Source organism: Excalfactoria chinensis, chromosome 13 (genome assembly GCF_039878825.1).
Source record: "Excalfactoria chinensis isolate bCotChi1 chromosome 13, bCotChi1.hap2, whole genome shotgun sequence".
In the NCBI taxonomy this organism is placed as follows: Eukaryota; Metazoa; Chordata; class Aves; order Galliformes; family Phasianidae; genus Excalfactoria; species Excalfactoria chinensis.
This window is the reverse complement of record NC_092837.1, coordinates 2,095,121-2,120,025: the sequence shown is the minus strand read 5'-3', so window position 1 is coordinate 2,120,025 and position 24,905 is coordinate 2,095,121. Positions and strand designations below refer to the sequence as shown.

Below are 24,905 nucleotides of genomic sequence, written 5' to 3'. Positions count from 1 at the left end.
AAGTGATGGGTGCAATGGGATGAGCTGGGTGAGAAAGGAGCAGGATTCTTCTCTAGTGAAGACACTGTTTAGTGAACTAATCCCCAGACCTTTGCAGTCATCTTGTCGCTCATGGATTTCTTCTACAAGCTGTCAGCTGTGCCAAAGTGTAATCAATATCTAGTCCTTTTAAAAAAAATAATTTTGAAAGTTTATTGTTGCTGCTCAAACCTTTTTTTCTTTGAGGGGTAGAATAGTAAGGCTGCTCATCTGCTGACATAACTAAAAGGTAGCTTAAAGGATGGCTGTAATGTCAGGTAAATTGGTAAAAGCTGTTGTTTCTGTGCAGCTGCTCTCACTGTAGAGTCCAGTATGGTGCCTCTCATTTCTTTATTCCTTTCTGGACAGCATTCTCAAGGGACTGAGGCAGATTTGCCTTGCCTTGGATCCAGTTCCCAAGCTGCCTGAGAGCTGCATGTGCCTGTGCCAGAAGCAGTGATAGTGAAGGCAGACCAGGGAGTTTCTTCCCTTGTTCCTTAGTTTGAAAATGAATATTTTACTGGTGTGTTTTCTAAGGCACCAGGGAATGAATCTGAGTTGTAAACTGATGGAGAAAAAGCCTAATCCCAGTCTCCAGTCTGAAACACAGCGCCTGTCCTGTGTTGTGTGCTGGGCATCCTTACTTGCTGGCTCAGCTGTAAGCTGCTTGGGTTCTTCCTACAACCTGTGGTCAGGTGTAACTGTAGCCTCGGGTGTCTGCACTCCTCTCTTCTGCTTGTAGGATCAGGCCTGTATTGTATTGGTGTGGATCAGCTTAAGGGCAGAGATAAACCTTGCACTGAAATACATTTTATTCCATTACCTATCTTAAAAGAATAAAAAGCCCTGTAATGCTGTTTCAGCCCAGTGCGCTCTGATGTTGATGACTGATGATTGTGGCTTATTCCTGCCTTTTATCCCAAGCTTTCCCTCTTCTGCTATCAAATGTGACCCTTTTGTTTCCACTGGGGCCTTCTGTATTCCAAGAGAAATAATACTGTGTTGATTTCTATCAATTGTGTTTGTTTTTGTTCCTCATCTGGAACTTTGAAGGGAAGGTAGTGAATACGTGTGCTATTATATATGTACCCTTTCAGATTCAGCTCTCCATGTGCTTTCCCAACATGAATGAATGAATATTGCTCCTGCATTAAAGGTGCAGGCTGTTGCCTTCATCCATGGGGTACAGCATGGCCCAGGAGTGCCCTAGGGATGCAGCTCAGGGAGGCTGGCTGCAGGGCTGTGCTCTGTCCCATTGGGACAGGTGCCCTGCAGGGACCCATGGCTGTAAGCCTCTCTTCTAGGCGGTATTTGCATTAATGCCATTTGCTAATGGCAAAGGGATGGAGGTGTCTAAAGGTGGGCACGTCTCACGTGGCTGAGCCCATCCCTTCCTTGGCTGTAATATCTACCAGCCTAAAACCCCAGCTGTGCAAATTAACAAAATTCAGATCGTGATGTTTGAGGCAAGTAACACTCGCTGCAGAAACCCTTAATTTGTGACAGTTATTTTTATCTATTTTCACCTCTTCTGGGTTGTTTTCTGTTGTGACTCACAAGCAGCAAAGCTGGTGATTTTCCTACTCCTCAGAATAAAAACAAAGTAGTTAATGTCAGCGTTTCAGTGTTGGTGTTCCATTTCTGCATTGATACCCTCTGAGTCACTTTTAACAGTATGTGAAATTTGAAGTCTTCACTTCCAAGCAAACTTTTTAGTAGGTTTTTGCTTTATTGTGTTATCTGTTTGGTAAAATGTAGCTCTTCCATCAGGTAAATGCATTTCATGTTGCTTCCTCAGCAAGGAGCAAATGTGGGGGGAATAAAAGGTTTGTGATGCATTAGAAATGGCTTTAATTCTTCTGTCCTGCTTTGTATAGGAAGTGTGGAGAGAAGTAACTGCTGGAGGGTAAATGGGGATAAAATGGATGTCTCTTGTTTAATTTAGGAGCTTAAGATGTTGATGCCTATCTTTCTAACCGCTTGGTGCAGTATATTTTTAAAACATTTAATATCTGTCAGAACAAGGCTGAAATTACGGACAAATGATTGACAAATGAATATACAGAGAGTGCTGGAACATGACAAGGAGTTATGAGAAAATTTTCCCAGAAACTTAAAATTACCACCTTGAGTTTGCAGAGAAGAGGGATGAATAGCAATGTGGTTCCTAAGACAGAAATGGTGCCTGGTTCTGGGATGGGGAGGGAGATGGGGATTGGGCAGTACTGGTGGAGGTGACGTGTAATGGGGTGCTCACCTTGAGAACAGGGGGAGATCTTGAAAGCTGGTCTTCAGGAGCAAGTTTGTTAGTGCTCTGTAGGCATCAAGCTATGTAAAGAAAGAGAAAACCTTCAGTCTCATTCGTGTATTGATGAGAAAGTGCAGTCTGTGATATGGGGGTGCTGGGGAAGATGCATGCCCCATGGACAAGACGTTGATAGGTTTCTTAGAGCTACAGGCTGCTCGGTGTGATGTATATTTGCTGGCTGTGGCCAAAATGTCAAGGTTCTGCCCCATCAGAGGTGGTGGTTCCTGTGAATGAGCACTGGGTCTGTACACAAAATACAGGAGTGCTGGAACACAGCAATGGTATGGACAACAAATGGAAAGATAACCAGTGGAGAGCTGTGAACCTTAGCGTAGGGCACAGAACAACTGGGTGATGGTGCATGGGAAAGAGTGTTTCCAAGACCAAGAGTTGTGAAGAAAATAACTTAATTAAAGATAACAGAATGGGAGAGTGGAATGTAAATAGTTATTGATTTGTGTGGTGCAGTGGCAATGTTTCAGGCAGACTCCAAGCTTAGGGAGCACCTACTGCTCATCCAAGCTGACCAGCACTGAATTAAGGCTTAAAGGTACTGCTGTGTCCTGCACTTGAGGCCAGGTTGTTGCTAGAGCAGCATCAATAGCTGGGGATTTGGGTGGACATCATTTGTTCTTTTTGGCTGTTTTGGTGGCATCCCAATTAAAACTGGCTCATCTGCCTGGCAGTGTGCACATCCGAATGCAGCATTCCCTCAACCTGCAGCCAGCCCAACTTGGTACAGCTGTGAGTTGCCGATCCCGTTGCCATCACCGGGTAGTAACACCTATTTAAGATTTAGCTCAATGAAATGTGTTTCCTTGGCAAGTTTCTCTCAGTGCAGTGTTTGGGCAGCAGGTGGGGTGAGGAGGAAAGATCTTGCTGTTTGCTTGGAGGACGTGTAGGTGAGGGTGGTGCCCTTTGGAGCTCAAGTTTTTCCTTGGTTTTAGAGCAGCTGAAAAGAAGTGATTTTGGCTGTGTGTGAGTTTGAGCTGGGAAATACTTCTCTTGCACCATACTGGCCAGCTGCTCCTCCAGCTGGTGGTCCTTGGGGCTTCCCTTTTCCTTGTGTTGTTTTTTCCTTGCAAAGCTGAAGGAGGAATGGAGAGGAAGGAGTCAGAGGGCAGCAGCTGAGGTGCAGCTGACACGTGGCTGCAAGCTTCACCCATGGCTTTCTCCTGCACCCGCTTTCACACTGCAGTTTTCTCATTGACTGATACTACGTGGTTCATTAAGAATGAAAATGGGGTGTCTGCAGGCCAACAGCCAACTCCCTCACATGGAGCAGCTAAGTGGGTCCTTCCAACAGGTATTTCTCTTTCTGAGGAGTGGCTTAAGACTGATTTAAAATATGTGTCCTCATGCGTCCCAATGTGGATGTAATGAGTGCCCATTGGGCTGCTTTGTGGCTGTATTTCTCCCCGTAATTATACTGTTTGGCTCCCACTTCTGGTATACAGGCAAGCTGTTGCACTTGTAATGTATGAGGCTCAAAGGCATCGAGTCAGGAAAACATAAATGAAATGTCTTGGGGAAAAAAAAAACATAAAAAGCCACAGTGCAATCTCAGCAGTTTCCAGCAGGAAGTTGGTGCTGGTGTAGATGTGATATAGGAATGCTGCTCATCCCATTGCTGGGGCTGTCTCTGCAATCAGGTGAAGTAGTCATGAGTCAAATGCATTATGCTTCGTGAAGAGGTGAAAAAAGATCACCTGCACTAACACAAACTCCATTACGACTAAATAGCTTTAATACTTTTTCTCTTCCCATTCTCTCAATTTATATTCAGCAGATGTTAAGTTTAATGGAAAAATGTTGATGCTCAGAAAGAGACTCTCTCAAAAGGTTTATCCAGCCCCTCATTTTCCCCCAGTCTTCTGCCTTCTTGCATACATGGTACCAAGTAACAGGAGTGCTGCAAGCTGTGTGTGCAGCTGCTGATGGGCTCCCTCTGGAAACCTCTGATTTGAAAATCAGCACAGGTTGGGAGTGTGGGGAGAGGTGGGAAAGGCACCTATGGGTGTATTGCCATAACAAAGCTGGAGTGTCCCTGGAAGTGGATTTGCAGGCTCTCGCTTCCTTCTGAGGGTGAGAGCTTCCCTTGGTATAGGATGGTACCTGATGAGAACTTCATATACAGCTGCTGTAGGAGAGGTGGCTCTGCTATGGATCCATGTTTTGAGTATTTGCTTGTGGTGGAGCAGCAGGAAGCCCATTCTTCCAAGCCACAACTTGCTTCCAAGTAACACTAATATTAGGGTGGAATATGGAAGTTACAGGAAGACCTGGAGTCTGATCATTGTGTTTTAGGTCATACCCAGTGCTGCTCTCCAGTGCAAGCCTGGTGACGTTCACTGAGAGCAGAACTCAAGAATAATGCAATAAAAGCTCACAGTGAGTATTAACTGTAAAAGTTCTGTCTATTCGTCTTTCAACCAAAAATATATTATTAGAAAAATGTTATTTTCTGAGGCAAAAGCAATGAGCTGTTCTTTTTCACTCAGTGAGCCTGAGAAATTGATGCACCGAGTGAGAAAACAAATAGGGAACTGGAAAAAAAATTGCATGCAGCGTGAAATGATGTTTGACTTGGGCATGGGTAAGACAAAAAGAAATACACGGTAAACAAAATAATACTTCTCCAGTAAATGGTATTATTGCAAGGTAATGAGTCAAACAAATATAGAGAATAGATTGATGTGAGACTTTAGAATGCTCCCCTTAGAGAGAAATGTGGAATCTTTTTGCTCTTGAACCACTGCTAATATTACAGGGTGTCTTGTAACTTTGGTGTTGGTGTGATGAATGATGGCTGAGTGTGTTCTCCTTCCACTGCAATGGTGTGTTGGGGGTTGGGGGGAACCATGAACAAAGCAAAGGCAATGTGTGGGGCTGAGTTTGAGGCTTAATAACACAGACAACTGGAAGCATCTTGTTTGTTCAGCTCGCCTCTGGCAGCTCTGTTGGTTATATAATTGGAGAAATCACCAGGAAAACACGCATGTCACCTGTAGTTATTTCATTATTGAATTTGACCCTCTTCACAGTCTCTGCCACAAGAACTTCATTGAAGGAATAGCAGAAAGATGCATGACACTGTTATTGATTTCTCATAGCTTTTATTGCAGCCTGTAGAGTGCTGGGGCTTGCTGTGCTGGTCAGAGGATGAAAGGGAACTGAAAGCAAGGAGAGCGAGGCAGGTCCTGGGAGGGGGGGTGGAGGGGCTGGGGCAGGCAGGAGATTGATGAGAGAGATTAAAGGCAACAAGGCTGGTTTTGAGCAGTCACCTGTGGGAATTCATTGCCTTTCTTCAGAAGAGTGTATTCTTCTGACACAGAGTTTTGTCAAAGAAACCCAAGTATTAATATGATCTGTTCCCTCAAGATCTGACACTGGAAAGTTTCTGCATTATTCACACAGTGCAGCAGTGAGATAATTAAATGTGTGATCAAGTAAAACAGATCCATGTGTGTGCTCATACTGTCCTACTTTACCAGGTTGTTCACAACAGGCTAAATGTGGGTGCTGAAGGAAACCCTAAATTCCATCCCTCTGATGAGTGCAGGCAGCAACTGCATGGACACCTATGTAATATGAGCTCAGCAGTGCAGGCTCAGGCACAGATCTTGGCTTGCTGCATGGCAGCACCAGGATGAAACTGCCTTCAATAAGAAGTACTTATCACAGATAACTTCAGATAAACATTAAATAAAGAGCAATCTTATGAATCGCCTTTTTGGCACTTGAAAGAGCAGAACAAATTGTGTGTGGTGGAGTCTCATGGCAAGGACCTAAATATATACGGTTTCGTTTTGGTCCATGATTCTCTCTCCTCAGTAACCTGTGCAAATACTTCAACATTGGTTTAGATCTTTTGATTTCTTTAGGCTATTTTTCCATGTTAGTACCTTCATAAACCACAGTGCCATCCAAAAATGTAGTTCAATCAAGCTCTTGGTCTCATCGTGGGATTTGTAAGTGGGCAGCAATGAGTCTAATTGCACTGGAACCAGCATCGTTACTTGAAACTTCCAAACACCCTTTCATATTATCTCCTCTAATGGGCTTCATAGGCTGACGGATACAGAAAATGACATGATGCATCCTTCCCCTCCTGCCCAAAGATGTCTCCCCCAGTTATCTCATGAGCCTGGAAAGCAAATAGTTTGCATCCTTGGAAAGACATGTACTTGAACACATCTCATTGTCTGTATTTTCCACCAAAACAAGTTGCTGGTTTTGCTTTGTAAAAATAAATAAGTTATAGCACCAAGGGCAAGTAACAGAGCTAATGGCCGTGCTGCTGCTGTTCCCTGTGCTGGGAGTTCCACTGCAGCTTCTCTGCTTCACCATTTCCATAAGAGGAGTAGAGTGAAAAACAGAGAAACTCATCGAGCAGTTCATTGTGAAATTATTGCTTTGTTTTCTTTCTTACTTTATTGCAGTATTAACAACGTGTGCAGCACTGGCATTTGCTAACAGCAGCCGCCTGGTGCAATAGTCACGCATCTGAACTTTTGTTACTTCAAGGCATGTGTTAAAGATGTGATGGAAAGGGAAGCTTTGAGGCCTTGCATTGGATGCCATGTTGCCAGCGAAGATTGAAGTTGTGGCAGGTCGCTCTTGCATGTCTGTGTATCTTTCTGTAGCAGACATAGCTAAGTATTCTTTTGATGTATGGACACCTGCGTGTACCAGCAGCGTGTACTTTACAGCAGGAAAAAGTGCTCGCAGGTGTGATGCTTCAGACCACAGCAGATTATTTAATGTAGCAAAAGAAGGTGTTGGAACTCAGTGTCAAGGTGTGGGAGGAGTGGTTGCAGACTTGCGAGCTCACTGCGTTCCTTCTTGGAAGCAACAAATGAAGTTTGGAGACTGTTTTTGCAGTGGTATGGAAGATTTTTATTTTACTGCTTTACAACATCTGCAAAGTACAGCCCTGCCTTGGAAGCAGTTGGAGTGGGAGCTTCCAGTTGTAGTTATACCCACCTCTGGTTCCTCGTAACTAAAGCTTCCAGGTCTGGCTGATGTAAAGCCACAGCTTGTTCCTTCAGCGATGAAATGGGTGTCCAGCTGCCTACAGCAGCGTGCTGTTCCTTCAAATCAAACCAGCTTCTTAAATGTAAATATAATAATTTACATTTCTGCGGTGTATAAGCAACCTAGTATGAGCAGCAGCATGATAGAGCTGTTTGGCTTTTGGCTTTGCTCTGTGTGTGATGGGTTTGTCTGTTTGGTCTGAATTGAAGCTGATGCTTGTCACCATCTCAGCCTTTTCTTGAACTGTTTGAGTTTTGCTGAGATAAGGAATAGGGTTGGATTTGGATGTTGAAAACAATGGATTGCCTGATAGCTCAAGTCTGATCTGTAACATGCTTAGTGACGTGTAACAGGCAGTTGTGACCTCAGTCATTATAAATTAATGAGCAGCCAAAGGTTGCGTACCCTCCAGTGTCTAAACAGAGCAATAGCAGTCTTCGTTCCTTAAGTCTTGCTTGAGATGGAGGCAGCCGTTAGCACCCTTCCACAGTTCCCAGACTCAGTTATTGTACTGCCTGTAACCCGGCTTTGTTGGGTTTTGAGTGGAATTCCAAATTTCTCATGGGCAGCCAGAAGTTGATTTAAGGAAGTGGAGGGGATTTGTGGATGTACACAAAAGGGCTTCCTCTCTCCAGCAAACCGACTTGAATATGACGCCACAACTCAGTCACAAGCCATGCCAGGTAAACTTAATTAGCATTGAAAAGTGGCTTGTTTGACAAGATGACCAATTTTTAACCCAAGTGTATGACTTTCTTTGCAACTAATAAATTAAACAAATCCTGTTGTGCAGCGAGGCTCATCAATACCACACGTGCTTACATGGTGGTTTCACTTGATTACCTTTCCTATTTCTGTTTTTAATAATCCTTGTAAGAGTGAGGAATGCAGTCACTTCTAATAACACGGCAGAGCTAACCATGGCTGTTTGCTGCTGTCCTGCCTGTTTGGCACTGGGTCCTTGTGTGCAGTGCTGCCGGGGGTTGATTGGTTACCTGGGTAAAGACAGCAGAGCTTTTACAGTTAGAAACCTCCCATCTTCTGGCTTTCCACAGACTCTGCTGTGTTTTGTGTCCTGTGTTTCTTCCTCAGTGCAAGGACTGTCTGCGTGGCTGAGTGCGCGTGTGGGGACCTTTAGCTCCTCCAGGGAATATTCAGGGAGTAATTCAATTAAAGGACTGTGATCAGTGTTATCGGGTTCTGGGAAAGAAACCCTATATTAACACTGCTTGCTCATGTGCTGTTATCAGTGGATTTGGGTGTCAGGATTACTGAATCACAGCTCTTGCCCTCTGTGCTGTTTGCAGGGTGTCCAACCCACCTCCCTTTCTGAGTGTTCAAACAGGAGTTCTCCATCTGGGAGCACAGAATGAACCAAACTGAACAAAAGGAGCAATACATGAAAGCACACAGGCTTTATGAGGCTTCTCCATAGTAACCAGGTGGTGATAGAAAAGCCAGAATACTTCGCTGTATAAGCTGGTGGTAAACAAATCTTTTCTGTGTAGTTTAAAAAGAAAAATAACAACAACAGAAAAGCAATAGGAATTGCTTTTGTTTTCAGCAGTGCCAAGTTCATATTAAAAATCATGATACTTGAGGCTCTGAGAGGACTTTGCTACTGCTGTGTGATGGCCAATGGGGTAGGATGTAGCCAGCAGGAGGGGGGAATAACCTTTGGTGAGGTGCATTATGTGGTCCTCAGCTGGTGCTGGGTCTGGGGAGAACTGCAGCAATCAGCATGGGAAGGGCTGTGCTGCAGTTGTGTCTGAATTACGTGTATGTGGGCAGTAACACCTGAACCTTGGTTTTAAAGTCTCGCAGTGGTTACTGTGTCCAAAGCATGTCTTGCTGAGGTCTCTAGCGATAGGTGAGGTGTGAGGGAAGGGAGGAGTACCTTGTGCTACTAAGGAATGTGGTTTAGTGGGCAGCACTGGTGGTAGGTAGGTGGTTGAACTGGATGATCTTAGAGGTAATTTCTAACCTTGGTGGTTCAGTGATTCTAGGATGCTTGGCCAGGGCTGACCTGAGCCTTTGTGCTGCTCCGAAAAGCAGCGGGGCTGAGTGCCTTGGCAGTGAACTCACCTGGAGGTCACAAAGCGTGTCTTTTTGAGGATGTTTTTCAGAAACCCTGGGACAATTAGTGAATAAATAAAGGATATTCAGATACACTTTCCAGGGACTGTGTTTTTTGCACTGCTCAGAGATGATCTGACCTTCTAGTTTATTATGAGTCAGGAAAAGTCAATATTTCCTAGCTTGCCAAGGTTGGAAGAATTTTAATGAGTTACTGAATCAAATAGTTAATCTTCCAGCAGCAGATATTTTCCCCCCTTTCAGATAAAGCAAAGACTTAACGGGGACCCAACCAAATGGGCTTTGTGGGAACTTTTGCTCATCTTTATCAACATGCTTTAACCCCTCGTTGCTTGTAGATGAAAAGTGGGCTCAACACTGGGATGTTTCACATGGTACAAAGTAGTTGGGGCAAGCAGGGACTGTGTGGATGTTAGCAAGAAATTTAGCATTAAAAAAATAGGACCGGTAAGTTGAAGCAGCTGTTTACTGATGCTCCTCACGTCTCCATTATGTGTGATGGAGGTTTTGGGGTGAGATGTTGGGACACACCAAAAACTATCCGAGAGCCGATCCTACATGTGGTAAATGTGAACAGCTGGGCTTTGCATCAGACCTGCTCTTCTGGTCCAGGCTGTCACAGCACAGGGACTGCTGCTGTTGGAGCAGGCAGCAGGGTGTGCACTGCTAAATGTTTATTCCTCCTTTAATCATGCCTTTTGCAGCTTCCCTTTACAATTTGCTGCTTTGTGTGCTCCAATTAGCATAGAATAATCTAATTCCCTGCAACTCTCTTTGCTGAGTATAATGCTAATTATTGCTCTGAGTAGTGGCTTGTTTGGGAGTATCCTGTCCTGTATGAATTATAATGATGTTCTGCTGCGAGCCTTCTGACTTCAGAAGCAGAAAATGTTACAGCACCGGGGCAGCTCAGTTTGCCTTTTATTGGTATCAAACATCAGACAGTTACAGTAACATTCAGAACATCATATTCAGTAAGTCTGCCGGAGCGTAGGCTTTCAGAATGGCTTTTTGAGTCCAAGTCATGCCCAAAGTTTTGGCACTGGAATACTCTCACTAGTTTTTATTCTGGGCCCACGTCCACCCGTTCTCAGGGAAGCACTTTCAGCACGTACTTGAGATTTGGATGACTCGGAGCTGGAGGTCTGGGAGCAGAGAAGTGGAGATGCTCAGTAGATTGCCATCGTGCTGCTGTTCAGAGGAGTGCGCTTTTAGCCTTGGAAATCTTTTAGCTTCTGCACTTGTAATGGTTGTGCAGTGCTGTGCAGCGGATGAGGATGGTCTGTTAGGTAAATATTGCTAACACTGATTTTGATTTTTTTTCCCCCTCTGTCCAGTGCTTTATGGTCAGGATGGCCTGCATGCATCATGTGAGAAGAAGTACTGTGGCCGAGGGAGTAGGTGCGTGGTGAACAGGGACACCAACCAGCCTGAGTGCAGGTGTGTAGAAGACTGCAAGTCCAGCTACATGCCAGTATGTGGATCTGATGGCAAATTTTATGAAAATCACTGTCAGTTACATCGAGCCTCATGTCTTCAGAGGAAGAAAATCTACATTATCCACAGCAAGGACTGTTTCTTCAAAGGTAGGACATCATTAAAAATGAATACTTCTGTATAACATCCATCACTCATCTTAGTGTAATTCTGATAAATGACTGAATAATGTGCTTTATTTCTAAGAGATGGATTTATAAAGGTTGATTTATTCTGGGTCTCTGTAGAACAGAACGCAATGTTTTATGCAGTTATCTAAGCCCCTGGGTGTTGTCACCCAAAATGCAATCAAACTGTGATCTAATCAATAATTAACATCAGTGCAGGCTTTGTGTGCGCTGTAGTTGTACTATTCAGTACTTACAGCTTCCAGTGTTGTAACCTTTTACAAGCTGATTCGTTGGCTTTGACAAGGACTAAGGCATTATGAAGAAAGTGTACAGAGTTAACAAAAATCTGTTGCACAAGTGAGGGGGGGAAAATCATTTTCACCTAATACTGAATGTAGAAGCTGAATCTCTACCAGCTGAGCAGTATCATTCGCTGACTGCTATACAAGTCCTGGCAGTGAGGGTCAGATGGATGGGGTAGTGTGGTCATGCTGGGAACATTTAGGGGTCCATCATCTCCATGGCATCAACGTTTCCCCCAAGAGCATCACAGCTGATAATTGCATTTCAGCCCATGTGGGCAAATGACACAGGAAAAGGAGAGAAGTTGCTGAGATGAAGTTAGAGAAGCAGGAAACATACCATCAGAGCCAAAGAACAACAACAGGAGGATAAATGATAACATGTTGGAGATGTATTCCTGCAAAAAAAGTGTCAGATCTGTTGGTTGCAAAAATGTCTGTGCCCAGAAGTGAAACATTTCAGATGGCTTTCTGAGGCTGGGTGTTTGCACAGAAAGAAGAGGGCTCTGAAGCAAGGCTTATGTGCAGCTGTTCCGAAATGTTTGCTATCTTGTGGCTTTTTTTCCAGATCTTTGATCTAGTTGATCTTTGAATCGACTATATAGCCAAATAATTACATAGGTAATGCAGAGGGAAATGGCTTACTGCTGAGATTTAGCTCATAGTAATATGGGCTCCTGCAAATAAGAAACCTGAAATTTCTAAGATCGAAGCCTTGCTTTGGTCTTGGTGGATTTCCTATTCTGATTTTGGAAAGCAGTGAAGTTGCTAAGAAAGCACACAGAGATCGTGTGCAGGAGGAGGTATGTGAACAGGAACTGCAAGGGGAAGAGAAGCTTCATCCCCCTGCATTGCGTCTCCCCTTGTGCCATGAGACCTGAGTCCAGTAGGCATTCAGCTGTGATGATGTTAAAGACAGCTGTGATTTACCAGTAGGATGAAATCATCTGCTGTTGTTGGACAGGTACGATAGTCAATTTCATTATCGCCGTTGCCCTGAAGTACTGTTGGGATGGAGTTGTGTGTCTTTTTCTGTTAATAACTTGTGGGCTGTGTACCTCCTGTCACAAATCAAGTGAGGCTGCAGTAGTGGGAGGAGTGTGATAGAATGCCAGAGAGTGGAAGTAGTCGTAAATTATTTTACTTCTAATGAGAGGTCATATAAGGGCCTCATTGGAGTATATCTTGAAAACTCCTTGTCAAATATGCCTCCATCTACCTACAGGAAGATTAGAGTGGGCTGTTGCAAATATCTCCAGTGACATTTATGTGATCAAATATGAAAATAATTCTTCTGTCTCCAACTGAATGGGCACTTGAGGCCCTGAGGAGTTTGACTGCGTGCAAAGCTATCCATCAGAAGAACTCATTTACTAACACTTGCAAGTGCATGATGGTAGAAGAGTCTATTTAAGAAATAAGGGCCCATTTAAAGAAGGTTTTTACTTAATTTGGCTTTGTGGATACCCTTTGTAGATGGGGACACCTTACGGTTCTTTGGAGGAAGTCCTGAGATACCAGCCCTAAAATTCAGGACTTGTATAGCCTCTGCTTTGCTCAACATTGCAAAGTCTTGTTAAATGTGAGGGCCTGTTTCTGGCTCGTGGAGTCATACAGTGGTTACGGTTGGAAGGGACCTTAAACCTCAAGGATTGGGACTGGATGGGGAAAATAGAGATCATCATTTCCAGGGTTCTCAGCACCCCCCAGATCCCACTCAGTGTTGCAGGTTTTCTTTTTTCAGCTCCCCAAAAGATGCCTACAGACGCTTTTTCCATTCTTGTACATAGCATGCCTTTTTACAGTGATGTTTCTGGCCTGGGTTTTTATTCACACCTTATTGCGTATACTGTTAAAGAAGATGAGTTCTCATTGCAGTAATCAGTGCCACTGGAATGGCTGTATTATACCTAATGATACAATGTCACGCTTGAATGCTTTCCTGAACACGCCATGAAATGATGTCAGAAGTTGTAGTTTCGTGTCCCAGTTTTAAGTAACCTTTAAACTCTTGCAATGGGGCGCTCCTTAAATCTGCTTTCCAGCGGAATAAAAGCTTTATGGAAGGAAAGAAAGAAACAAACTCTCTTCTCTCCACCGTGTGTAATAAAAAAGTACTTTTCATGACTGTCTGCAGAGATAAAATGTAGGAAAAAAAGAGTTTACCTTAAGGGAGAATAAACAGGCAGAGTAGGACTGAGGAATATTTGGTTTCGGCTCTTCTTTCTGATATGTGGCTCCTGAGGTGACCATCTGTGTATCCTTTCATTTCTTTATCATTCTTGATTTACAAACAGGGGACTAAAGTACAACTTCTTTATATCAATAGATTTATATTCAGCTGTTAATCTACAGATATGCACAGTAGCACTGTAAATGTAACTTAGGTTTTGTGGCTGGAGAAGTATCTGAAAGGTGCAAGATGCGTTGTTTCACCTGCATGTGATGTATAGATCGTGGGCACGTGCTGTCTATTTGTTTTCCCTCAAGTAAGCAGTTTACTTATTTGAGTCTAATGAGGCTGCTGAGTGGGCTTCCTTGTGTTTTTTTGTCCCAATTAGCTTCTTCAATTAGGACCAAAAGCCCTGCCCGGAGGTACACAGATACAGCATCTGTGTGCTCTGCTGGTTTGCCCAGTTATCAGTGACACACTGGAGGGCTGTCAGGTGCAACAGGTAAAAAGAACCTCCGTTCCCTATTTAGGGCTGACCTCAGTTTATCCACAAGTAGGCTGCTAAAAAAGCTGACAGGAAAGAGCTCTGTTTCTTTCATGCATTGGTATGTCCAGGAATGATTGAGGTCTTTCAGCATATTCTTCATGGTCTGACCAGAAGCACTGTTCGTTTGTTTCTCAGTCTTTTTTAAATGTATTTTTACCTCTTTTTTTGTTTTCTTGTTGTCATAGAATTGCTTGGAGATTTTGACTCTGTAACAAAACACATGAGGAGAAAATGATTCTGCTCCTTGCCAAAGAGAAGAAGCTTCTATTCCCTGAAAGTACTCCAGTAACTGAAAACCAGAAAGATGTCTGTGCTTGTAATGACAGTTGTCCCACAGATGTCCAAAATGAGCCGCTGCCCTTGGAATGTTCCTATCTGAATAAATGCCTCACGTAATGCAGCCATGTCATTTTAGCTCAGTGATTTCAACTATATTTTGCTCTTCCACGGCAGCAGTTCCTTTATTTCCACTCTATTCATTTTTCTTTCCTTTTGAGTTCTTACACCCACTCAGTCTCTTCTCTTGTTGTTTTTTTTCCATCTCTCATTATTTTTGGTCAGCAGAAGCTGCACAAACACTGCTCAATACAGATTTTCTTCTTACTTCTTCCCTTTCTCCTCAAACACAGGAACTATTTACTTCTCTAGCAGTGAACATACACTAGGAAAAAAAAAACAGCTCTTCTGTTTAGCGCCCTGCTTTTCCATTTCCAGTCCTATTCCTCACCTCTCCCACTTCTTTCCTCTTGCTCTTTTCCATGAGATCAGCAGTCCTATAGTGCCCGATGTCAGCTCAGCGCTGTGAAAGGGAGGGCAGCCATGTTATTGCCCAAGCTCATTCCTTATTAGCTCTAGTTCTGGTGTACTGTTTATCCAGGTGTGTTGTTATTATCTCTAATGAGGAGCTCAGCTTTTCTTGCTGGGATCTGTCGTGGCTTTCTGCTGCTCCTGGTCAGGTTTAGTTGGAGCTCTCACACGGATTCAGTGCAGCACAGCTGACCACGTTCTTCAACTTTACATTACAGAAATGTGCCGTATCTGTTCTGATTACCTTGTTCTTTGATTCTTTTAAATTCAGCCCAACTTCTACTAAATGTCCAATTTGATGACATCTGACAGAGCTTATGTGGAAAAATGGGTCATTATAAAAGCCCATTTGTGCTCTGCCATTCCAGTCCTGTTCTTGTTCTTTCTCTACCCTCTCCCAAAATGTCAGTAGTAATTTTTTCAATAATTTGCTATTATGACTTAAAATATTTTGTTCTATTAGGGAAATACTTCTAATTTTCCTTCTCATCCAAGGGCAGTTTTTGCCCCATAATAAATAAATCATACTTCTGTACTGGTTTGGGATGGAAAGTAGAAGGAAATGAGTGTGGAATATCACCTGCTGCCTTCTCCACGTTCTGCACACAGTCCTACTGCTGAGTTTGAGCCTTGCAGTGCTGCTCAGGGGACACTGCATACCACAAGCCCTCTATGCAGCCTCCCAGTGTAGCATTGCCTATATGCCAATGCCTGAGGCTGTGCCACTGCAGACCTGGCTGGGAGCAGCCCTGAGCATCCTGCTGAGAGCAGGAGGTGACTCTGGAGGTCTCAGTGCTGAGGCTTTGGGTCATCCACGGTCTCACCATTTCATGGTATAAATGGTATCTTTCATTTTTGACTTCGTGTAGATCCTTCCTCCTATTTTCAAGAAGTTGGTTTTTGTCTGTTCTCCTTATGTTATGGAACATTATAATTTCTGCACAATGGTGGAAAACTTTCAGTGCTTAAATGTTAGGAAGAACTGCATACTGGGAGAAGTAAAAAAAATCCACCAGGCTGGTAACTCATGCAAAGTAGCACTGCAGCAATCTTCAGTAGTTATGAATTCAGCCTCAGGTGGTGGTGGTGGTTTGTTTCCTCGCTACTTTATTTATTGTCCATGTGTTAGTTCTGTGCTTTGTTACTTGCAGAAGTAATTTGTTCCAGAAAAGAGCATTTCAGAATATCTTGGAGGATATATTGGGTGTTTTTCTCATTTAGTGGTGGCAAAACAGACCTGTTAGGTTGGCTGGACTGCAGGCTGCAGAGAAACCTGCTCTATTTAGCACTGCAGCTTTCCAGGTGGTAAAATCGGAGTGTGAGTTAATGGCATGATTTCCAGCCCACAGTTAATATTTGCCAATTTGAACCTGCAGCACTGCTGCCGGGCTGGTGGCGATGAGATGGGCTTGGAGAGCTGGGATGTGTGTAATTAGTGCCTCTGGGGAGGAGACTGGGGTCTTCAGCATGCAGGATTGGCCTTTAATGATCTTTTTGGTGCCCAGTGTAAGCATCCTAGAGCTTTCAAACGTTAGAAAGAGAGAGGAAGCACTTTATATAATAGGGATTTCTGTTTCATTTCACTAGAGCTAATACAGTTCTTAATACAGCAAATACTTCAAGATTCTGAATATCCAAAGGATCCCTTGTTACTCCCATAATGTTTTATCAGGTGTTTCCTCTGAGACTTTGTAGGGATGATCAGTTTTAACTGGATTGTTAGGCTGATTCCTTTAAAATGTGATCGACAACGTAATTCCTATGTGAACTGACTGCATCTGTCTTTGGGGCAAGCTGTGGAAGGTCCACTGAGTTACGTGATGATGCAAACACGAGGCGGTTTGCTCCTGGCTGTGGTAGTAGGGATCTTGTAGGAGTATGTCTAAGATCTGTCAGATTATTTCCCATCCGTTGTTGTACAGGTGAAATTTCACCTGCCTTTTGTCCCAGGTGTTAATAGAAGATGCTTTCCTTCATCGTAAATCGGTTTCTGATACCAAACAGCTCGCTGAGATTTCCTCTTGTACCTATTGTGGTTGCAAGCACCTATTAATTTTCAGTGACCTGGGTTGGAAGGGACCTCAAGGATCATGCAGTTCCAAGTGGAAGGATAATTTTCATTTATTCTTGTTACTGAAACAAGGGCGTTTAATGATAGTGATGATACCATGTAAAGCTTACTGCTGCTGCCAGATGAACCATGAAGAGCCTGACAGCCTTCCAAAGCCAGCTGCTGGTTGTCCTCCTTCACTGGAAGAGGCGTGGGACGGCTTCTGTTGGCTTCTGCTTTCTGCTGCTTTTTCTAGAATCCAAGGCAAAGTAACGAAGTGCCTTCATTACATGGAAAGCTGTTGGCCTGGTGGTAGGGTTACAGTGAGCAGCAGTTACTGACAAACGTCACGCTTCTGGTTTTGGAGGTTGGAAGTGAATGTTCTTGAAGGCCCCCAAAAAAACTAAAATGCAGTTGAGAAAGACCAGGAGATCACTTGAAAAGACAGCTGAGAAGGTTGAAAGGTTGAGATGAGCATTAAAGATTGAGGTGATTTGAATGTAATAGAGGCTGCTGGAAACTAAGTCAAGGAATCTGCAGATACCAAATATGTTTTAGAATTAAGAGAGACTTGGGTGAGGAGATTTAGGAGTGCTTTAAAGATGAAAAGGACTGACATTTGAGAGTGGCTGATTAAAAGGTGTTCAGCCCAAATGCTTGTTTCACTGGGTGCAGAGTGTAAAAATCCTTGGAACAAACTGGGATTCTGAATGCTGGGGAATGCTGTCAGACTCAGCGCTGTGGATTCAATTAAGTAACTGCAAGGAAAACCTATAAGCTGCCCTTCCTGCCTCAGCTCCACAGTGTAACAGATGTGCATGAGAAGGATGGATCCTGTTGGGGGGGGGGCACTGAGAGAGGCCTGTGTGATTCTCTGGTTGCTTTTTTTGCATGTTGTATTTGAAGCTGCATTGGAGGCACACGAGGAGGTGGGGGAAGTTGTCGGCCTTTCCTCCTCAATCACAGCTGCTCTGTGTGGGTGCAAGCATCTCTGCTGCACCTGCAGATCCCATTCCCTGTGATGGAATGGGGATCGGTCACAAACTAAGACCCACAAGGAAGGTTTCCAGGTGAGATTTAAATGGGAGACTCATGCTAATAGTATTTTGTGTTTTCCATCAGTGTCCAAGAAGGCTTTACAAAGATGAATGAATTAGATCTTGCTGCAGCCCTATGTACTGAAAAAATAGTAATCCTCATTCTACAGAGGAAGGCTGCAGTCTGGGAGGGAACCAGAGGCTTCCTCAAGATCATAGAAGTGGCCATCAGAGCTCTTGCCAGATCCCCCCTTCTGTGGCACCTTTGTAAATCCCTTAAAAATCCCATGGCACTTGCTGTTCTTTTTCCTATACATTTGCAAGGCTAAAGGAGAAGGAGGGTCTGGCTGGGGCTGTGAGTCCCAGTCAGCAGAGATGTGCCTGTGGGCAGTGATATCTGTGAACAAGGAGCTGTGCTGTGTGTGGCACTCACAGTAGCAGGCTTTGAAGCCCATCCAGCTGTGATACTACACAAAGAGTGGCTTCGTGTTCAGTTTTGGGGCAGAAAAGGAAATACTGCAAACACAGCTTTGCCTGCAGAGGGTCTCCCTGTAAAAGCCTTGGTGTTTTCTCCCCATAATGATTATGGTCTCCTTTCAGGGTCTGTCTCAGGGATTTGCTTTTACTTGCTTGCTTTGCATTCCTCTGCCACACGGGCAATGCAGTTAAAGAGAATTTAGTGACTGCACCTGTTGTTTGGGGATAACACGGGGAATTTTACATCTGAAACAATTTCAGGAGAATAACTGAAGTGTCAGTGGGATTTTATCTGTTCATCCTGTTCAGATCATTATGATCAAGGCACAGAAAAGCCTCATGGGACAGAATTTGATTGCATCCAGAATACACGCAGAGCTTTTGTCTTGCAGTCAGAGCTCAGGCAGCGCTTGGCTGGGCAGTGGTATCACCTCTCTGTTGCTGGCCCAGCAGTCCTAGCCCTGGTTCCTCCTGCAGGGTTAGGGACACCGTGATGCCCTGCTCACGTGGTGCAGCTCCCTCCATCCCTACTCTCCCCCTGCTGAGATTTTTGGCATTAGTATGATTTGGTTGGCTTTTTTTTTTCCCCCCTCTCAGTAAATCTGGAGGAAATGCTGCAAAAACATTTGCGGTGAATATTTTATTTTAATTTTGTCTATAATCACTTTGGCTGAATCTGTGGCCCTTTCGTTTGCTATTCATGAATATTTTAGCAAATTGGTTTACTAACAGGCGTGTTGCCAGTGAGCAAATGTTCCTGGCTATTTGTGGAAAATGGGGTTTAGCTTCGTGTTTGCTGCGGGAGCTCTGCCTTGGCTCCTCTGAGAGGAGCTGCTTGGCCAATTAGAGCAAGTCTCATTAGGAAATAGGATTCTCAAGCCACGTCAAAGGCTGATGGGTGGCAGGATCAGCTGCATGTGAAGCGGTCCCCCAGCACAGCAGCTGGGTGCCTTACAGGTAAAATGCCTTAGCAAAGTGCTTGTGGGCTCTCATATTGATATGATATTTTGCTTTTGTTTTGGATCAGCTTGGGCTGTAGTGACGGGAGGACTTAGAAGTACGAAGAGATCTCTGTTTTGGGTGCCCCTTGCCATGCGATGGGTTTTGCTAGACTCTGTCTTCCGCTGTGCTCTTCTGTCCTGAGGTGTAATTCAGGCTGAAAGAAAACCACTGCAGTGCTGCCTTGGATGGGCACTACCAGGGGTGGGGAGGTCACAGTGCTGCAAATCTCCACCCATGAGTTCCTTTGACTTCCCCACTTGTTCCATGTGTTGATAATCATCAGACTTCATCCTTGGCTCTGCTGTAGGCAGGAGGGAGATATGGCTGTTTTTTGGAGTATATAATTGATAAACAGGAGTGCTGGGATCTGAGACACCCCAGGTTGCACTGGGCTGGAGCCCCATGTTGAGAGCACATATGAGGTGTCAGCACACCTGGCAGACATCTGCCTCGCACTTGTAATTGGGCATCACAGTAATACAGGGCTTCATGGAAAATGTTTAGTTCTCCCAGACACATTTTGTTTTGTTTTAATGGTAGAATTGCTTGTTAGAGCCAAACAAAGCACCAGAAAATCTTGCTGAAGCTGCATGGAGTCAAGGAGGTAAAAGGCTGTTAGGACAGAAACCCCAGCCCTACTGGGCCCATGAGGTTTTGACCGCACTGATGCTGGAACAGAACCTGCAGGTAATTGAAGACATTTTGGAGCCCCAGCTGGCATTCAGCTAGGTTTTATTTTACATAACGAGTCAGTACAGATTGGAGCACGGTCATTTTGGGGTCACTTTAGAAACGTGGACAGGTTGCAGTTTTGGGCTCATCAGTTCCTGCCAATTCCTTGGGCTCTTCTGCACCTGAACAGCTCGGTTCTGCCAGGCTCTTCCAGCTGGGCCTCTATTTCAAGGTGCATTCAGTCAATTTCTTAGACTGACAGCATTTTCCTATTGGACAGAAATTACTGGCTGTAGTTTTGGGAACACTTCCTTTTCTGCACTGTCTTTCCCTGTGTTACATGGACATATGGCTCATCTTTTCCCTTTCAGTCTTGCTGCAGAGCACCTGCTCTGAATCAGCAGAGGTCACATCTTGTCTCCTTTACACTTTATTGCATTCGCCTTTGTTTTGTAGGTTTCAAAACAGAGAAAGAGTTGGAGAAACATTTAAGAACTGCTTCTTACCCTGTTTGCTGCTGTTAGGGTCGTAAGAGTGGCTCTCGTTTGTAATGGCAACTGACCTGTGCTGCCTTATCTCTGGTAGTCTAAGCTACAAATAAAGCAATACCACTTATATTTCCTGACAATAGCACATGTAAAATACCACCAGTTATCCAAAAGTGCATCCAGCAGACAAGTGGCTGCCTGGAATCCCTGAGCCTTGTCTCCTTGCTCCTCAGAAAAGCTTCAGGAAAAGCTGTTGTCCCCTACATGGAGCTGGGAGAGCTCTGACATTTCAAAGCAATCAGGTAGAATTACCACATCTCTAAATATATCTTTAACCTATTTACTGATATTTTCTTAACGTCATCTCATGGTGTTCATTGGCTCAGAAAGCAGCTGAAAGCTGCACCTGCCAGAATGCTTTAAGAGGTATTTCAGACTTGGGAGCACAACATCCCTACTCATTTTTAAGCAGGCATGTTTTTCCCCACTTACTTTAAGCTTCCCATTTTCTCCTGCTTCTGGTCACCCAACAAGTGCTCTCATGCTCCTGGTGCCAGGCAGTGGGCTGCTGTGTTCTTTTTCCTTTGGGAAAGTCAAGAGGCTGCAGATCTAATCTGGGATAAGAAGGAGGCCTGCAGTGCAGGGCAGCACTCCGAGCGTTGGGTGGGTCAGCATCCTGCAGTGCTTCTGAGTGGAGGAGATGAACATCTGAAAATCCTCGCTCTGATCAATGGGGAAAAAACCAGCAAGCTTAATGTATGGAAGAAAGTACTTTAAGCTGTTGAAGAACTGAAGTTTCAACTCAGTCTGCGGCTGATTTACAGTGTGAGTGAGCAGATACTGTTTACAGCAGAGCCAAAGTGAGTTTTGTCCCTTTTGAGGGATTTCAGATGCTGAGAAAGTAGTAAGGTGGATCACGTGGTGGTTTGATGCAAATCCTGCCTCTCTGCTGTATGCAGCTGTGCGTGTTTCTGGGAGCCATGCTAGCACCTGCCTTCATCTGACATTTAAAGGCTTTAAAAATCTCCTAACATTGACACCAATCTTCTGCTCTGAGGTCAGTGGTAAATAATGCAGAGCGAGGAAACTTCTGAGCACTCCAAAAGCGCTTGTCTCAGTGTTTCTGTTATCACTGGGTTTGGCTTGATACTTGCTACAAAGGGGGAAGAACCCGAGTGTTCCATCACAAAAAGCACCAAACAAGATATTAGCCGGTGGTTTATTGCAGTTATATTTCTGCTGGCAGTTTACAGTTATCTTTGATCTGCAAAGCCTGAGCTCAGTAATATTGTTTGTAATCACCTGAGGAGCTGTACATAGGAACATAGCAGCTGTGGCAGCTGGTGGTTGTGTGACTTCTCTGCGGACCTCAGCAGCACTGGGGAGTGGTAGGAGTGACAGTCACCCCTCGTACAGATACCACTGCTCTATCAAGTGTTGCTTTGCCTCAGTCCTTGCTTTGCGCTGCTCCTCAATGCAACAAGAGGTGCAGGGAGGAGACCTGATGTGTTCTTTTGTGGGTTTTTTTGGTAGGGGAGATGCGTCCCACGTGGGCATCATCCCCTTTGTAGGTTCTTGGAGTTCTTGGCATCCTCCATTGGTCTCCTCGACTCAACCTGTCTTTCTGGGTTGTCCCCCTCACTTCTAATAATTGTTTGATGAAAATACCAAGTGTGGAATTCTGGACATGAACATCCAGATTACTAAAGTTAGCCTGGCACTGATTGATCAGAACTGATGTAGGGCCTTCATCAGCACGCTGTCCTTACTTATTACTGCAAGAGAAGTTTTTAATCCTTAACTACACAGGGATCGTTTGTGGGAATTTACAGCTGGGAAACTGTTCAGGTGAAGTATTGACACTCAGAATTTCAATACAGTATTAAATCCCTCTTAAGCTATAGAAAATGGAAAAGTTTACGAAGGGAAGTAACTCATGCCTTCTAATTTTATTTTTATGAAGCAGTTTCCCCTCGGAGCATCTCTGTAATTTAATACCTCGGTAATCAAGTCTGTCATTTTAAAACAAAATAAAATGTTTAAAGAGCATAAAACAGAATTGAGAATATGTGGGGGGAAAAAACCACTGTCTGTGTTCTAAGTTCTTTGCTGCATGGCTTTGAGCTGTGGTGCAAGAAGGGATTCTCAGCATGGATAAACTGTAATAATTATTAAATAATCACAGCTCACCCTTTTGGGGTGTTTTGCTGTTAATGCTGCTCTTAGGGCAGAAGGAGTTTCCTCCGTCCAGGGAGGAGGTGGAGGAGGGCAGAGAGGGGCTCCTTTTATACCAGTGAGTACAGAAGCGCTTGCATCAAGTTAACTGTGCAAAAATTGCTGCTCAACATGTCTTATTTATTGCCTTAACCAAGCACTTTCCTCCATGAGTTAAAAAGTTTGCTCACGTGGCTTGTGCCTTTATTGCACCCTTTGCGCGATTTCTTTATGCAGCAGTTGCAAATGAAGATGCTAATAGCTTCCAAAGAGCTTTCCAAAGCTTTGCTCTCCAGCTTCTGAAAACACTGGCAGTTTTCCCACATGTCTGCCATCTGTTGGGGACATCCTTAAATACTACGGCCCCACACCTGCTCTGTGCAGACTTTTCAGGTAGGAAATGAGGGTAACATAGGCAAAATGCAACACGATTCAGTGAGTGGGCATGGTGGGTTGCTTGGTTGTGCTTGATGATCAATGAGGTCTTTTCCAGCCTTAATGATTCTGTGATATAATGCTGGTTTTCTTTGCCTATCATTGGTTGCATGCAAAAACTGATGGTACCCTTGGCTTTATGTAGAACCTTTGTAGGTTTTGCAGGTGCTGGTTATGATCATGAAGTTTAAGTGCACCGTGGAGTCAGTGGGGGGTGAGGCAGTATGAATGAATATGCTTTTATGTGCCATAATGAGGAAGGATTTTCACGGTTCTTGGGCTTTTGGGGCCTACTACAACTTCAGTTGAAGTCACGATTTAATTCTTTTTGCTTTTTATATAAATGCTTTTGCGTTTTTATTGTGGCTGGATTAAGGCTTAATTGTCAGCGCTTTCGCAAATTGCACTGCAATAAATAGACGAAGAAGTGGATGTAAATGTTACTTGTGGGATGAAGTGCAAGTATGTGCATTTGTGTAAAACACGTTTGGGTCTTGTACTCAAATTTACATTTATAAGTAGCTGCTTTTAACCGTCATGGCTGCAGATATCCCATAATATTTAACAGATAAATCTTTATCTTCAGACTGGGTTCACATGTAGAAGTAGCCGAATATATTTCTAATACAAAGTAACTTCACAGGGTCAAGCACTCTATCTAATGCCTTGTCATTTTAATGGATTCTGGTTTAATTGCTCACATCCCACAGCTGAAAGCAGTCTTTCTCATTCTTCTCAGATCCAGTTGTTACCATAAAATAGTGTCCGTGGGTCACAGCCTAAGCTAAAGCAATTTGCCGAGTGTTTTCCCTGTGTTTGGGGTGGGAGTACGGGTTGCTGAGGCTGGCAGCAAAGCTGTAGTGAGACCAAGTGTGTTTGGTCCTGGGGCTGTGAAGGGAGGAAGGGAGGAGCTTCCATAGATGTGCAGTGGAATTGATGTAACCCTCACTGTGAGCTCAGACAGGTGGTGATAATTCCTCTGTAAGCCTCAGCATGACAACGAAGCTTTGCCAATTGATGATGGAGGCTTATCCCAAATCAGCCTTTGCACAAGTGGAATTATTTGGCAGGAGCCCAGGCATCTCGGGGGAGTTTGGTCAAAAGGCACTCACAGTCCTGATAAGTGATTCCTAAATTTCACAGATGCATTAATGCTTTCTCAGCTCAAACTGGTGTATCTTGTACCTGTGCATGCATACTCTAGGCATGCCTGAGAAGCAAAGCAAGGGGCCCCGTGTCAGAAGGGGGCAGCTGGAGCCGTGGCTGCTCTCACTGTGGGCACTAGGAGTGGGAATCAGTGAGGATGGGGGAGCACATTGGTGCTGTGTGCTTCTTACAGTGCTGGTAGCTTGTTGTAAAATCTTTCCATCAATTCAGTTCACATGGTGCCTTAAACTGCTTGTAAAATAAATATAACTGACAGATCTGCAAGTAGCAATACACAGATTGTGCACAGAATATTTTTCTCTTGAAGCGGCCCAGAGGTAAAAAGTAGATTAGATGCTCAGAGCACCGGATTGCATACCTGTGTGTGAAGGATGAGAGAGATACAGTCTAATATATTTTGGATGACAGTCATTCAAACACTTCACTGTGTTGATAATGAGAACAAAGTGACCAAATTTGATTTGAGA

General features: G+C 44.1%; 1 protein-coding gene across 7 annotated transcripts in view; it reads left to right on the top strand.

Moving 5' to 3' along the window:
- Positions 1-24,905, top strand: part of FSTL4 (follistatin like 4) — a 183,677-nt gene that overhangs the window by 49,556 nt on the left and 109,216 nt on the right. For all 7 annotated transcript variants that reach the window (XM_072348399.1, XM_072348398.1, XM_072348396.1 and 4 more), the window contains one exon: positions 10,798-11,046. In XM_072348399.1, coding sequence (XP_072204500.1) covers positions 10,798-11,046 — 249 coding nt within the window. The remainder of the gene's footprint in view (positions 1-10,797; positions 11,047-24,905) is intronic.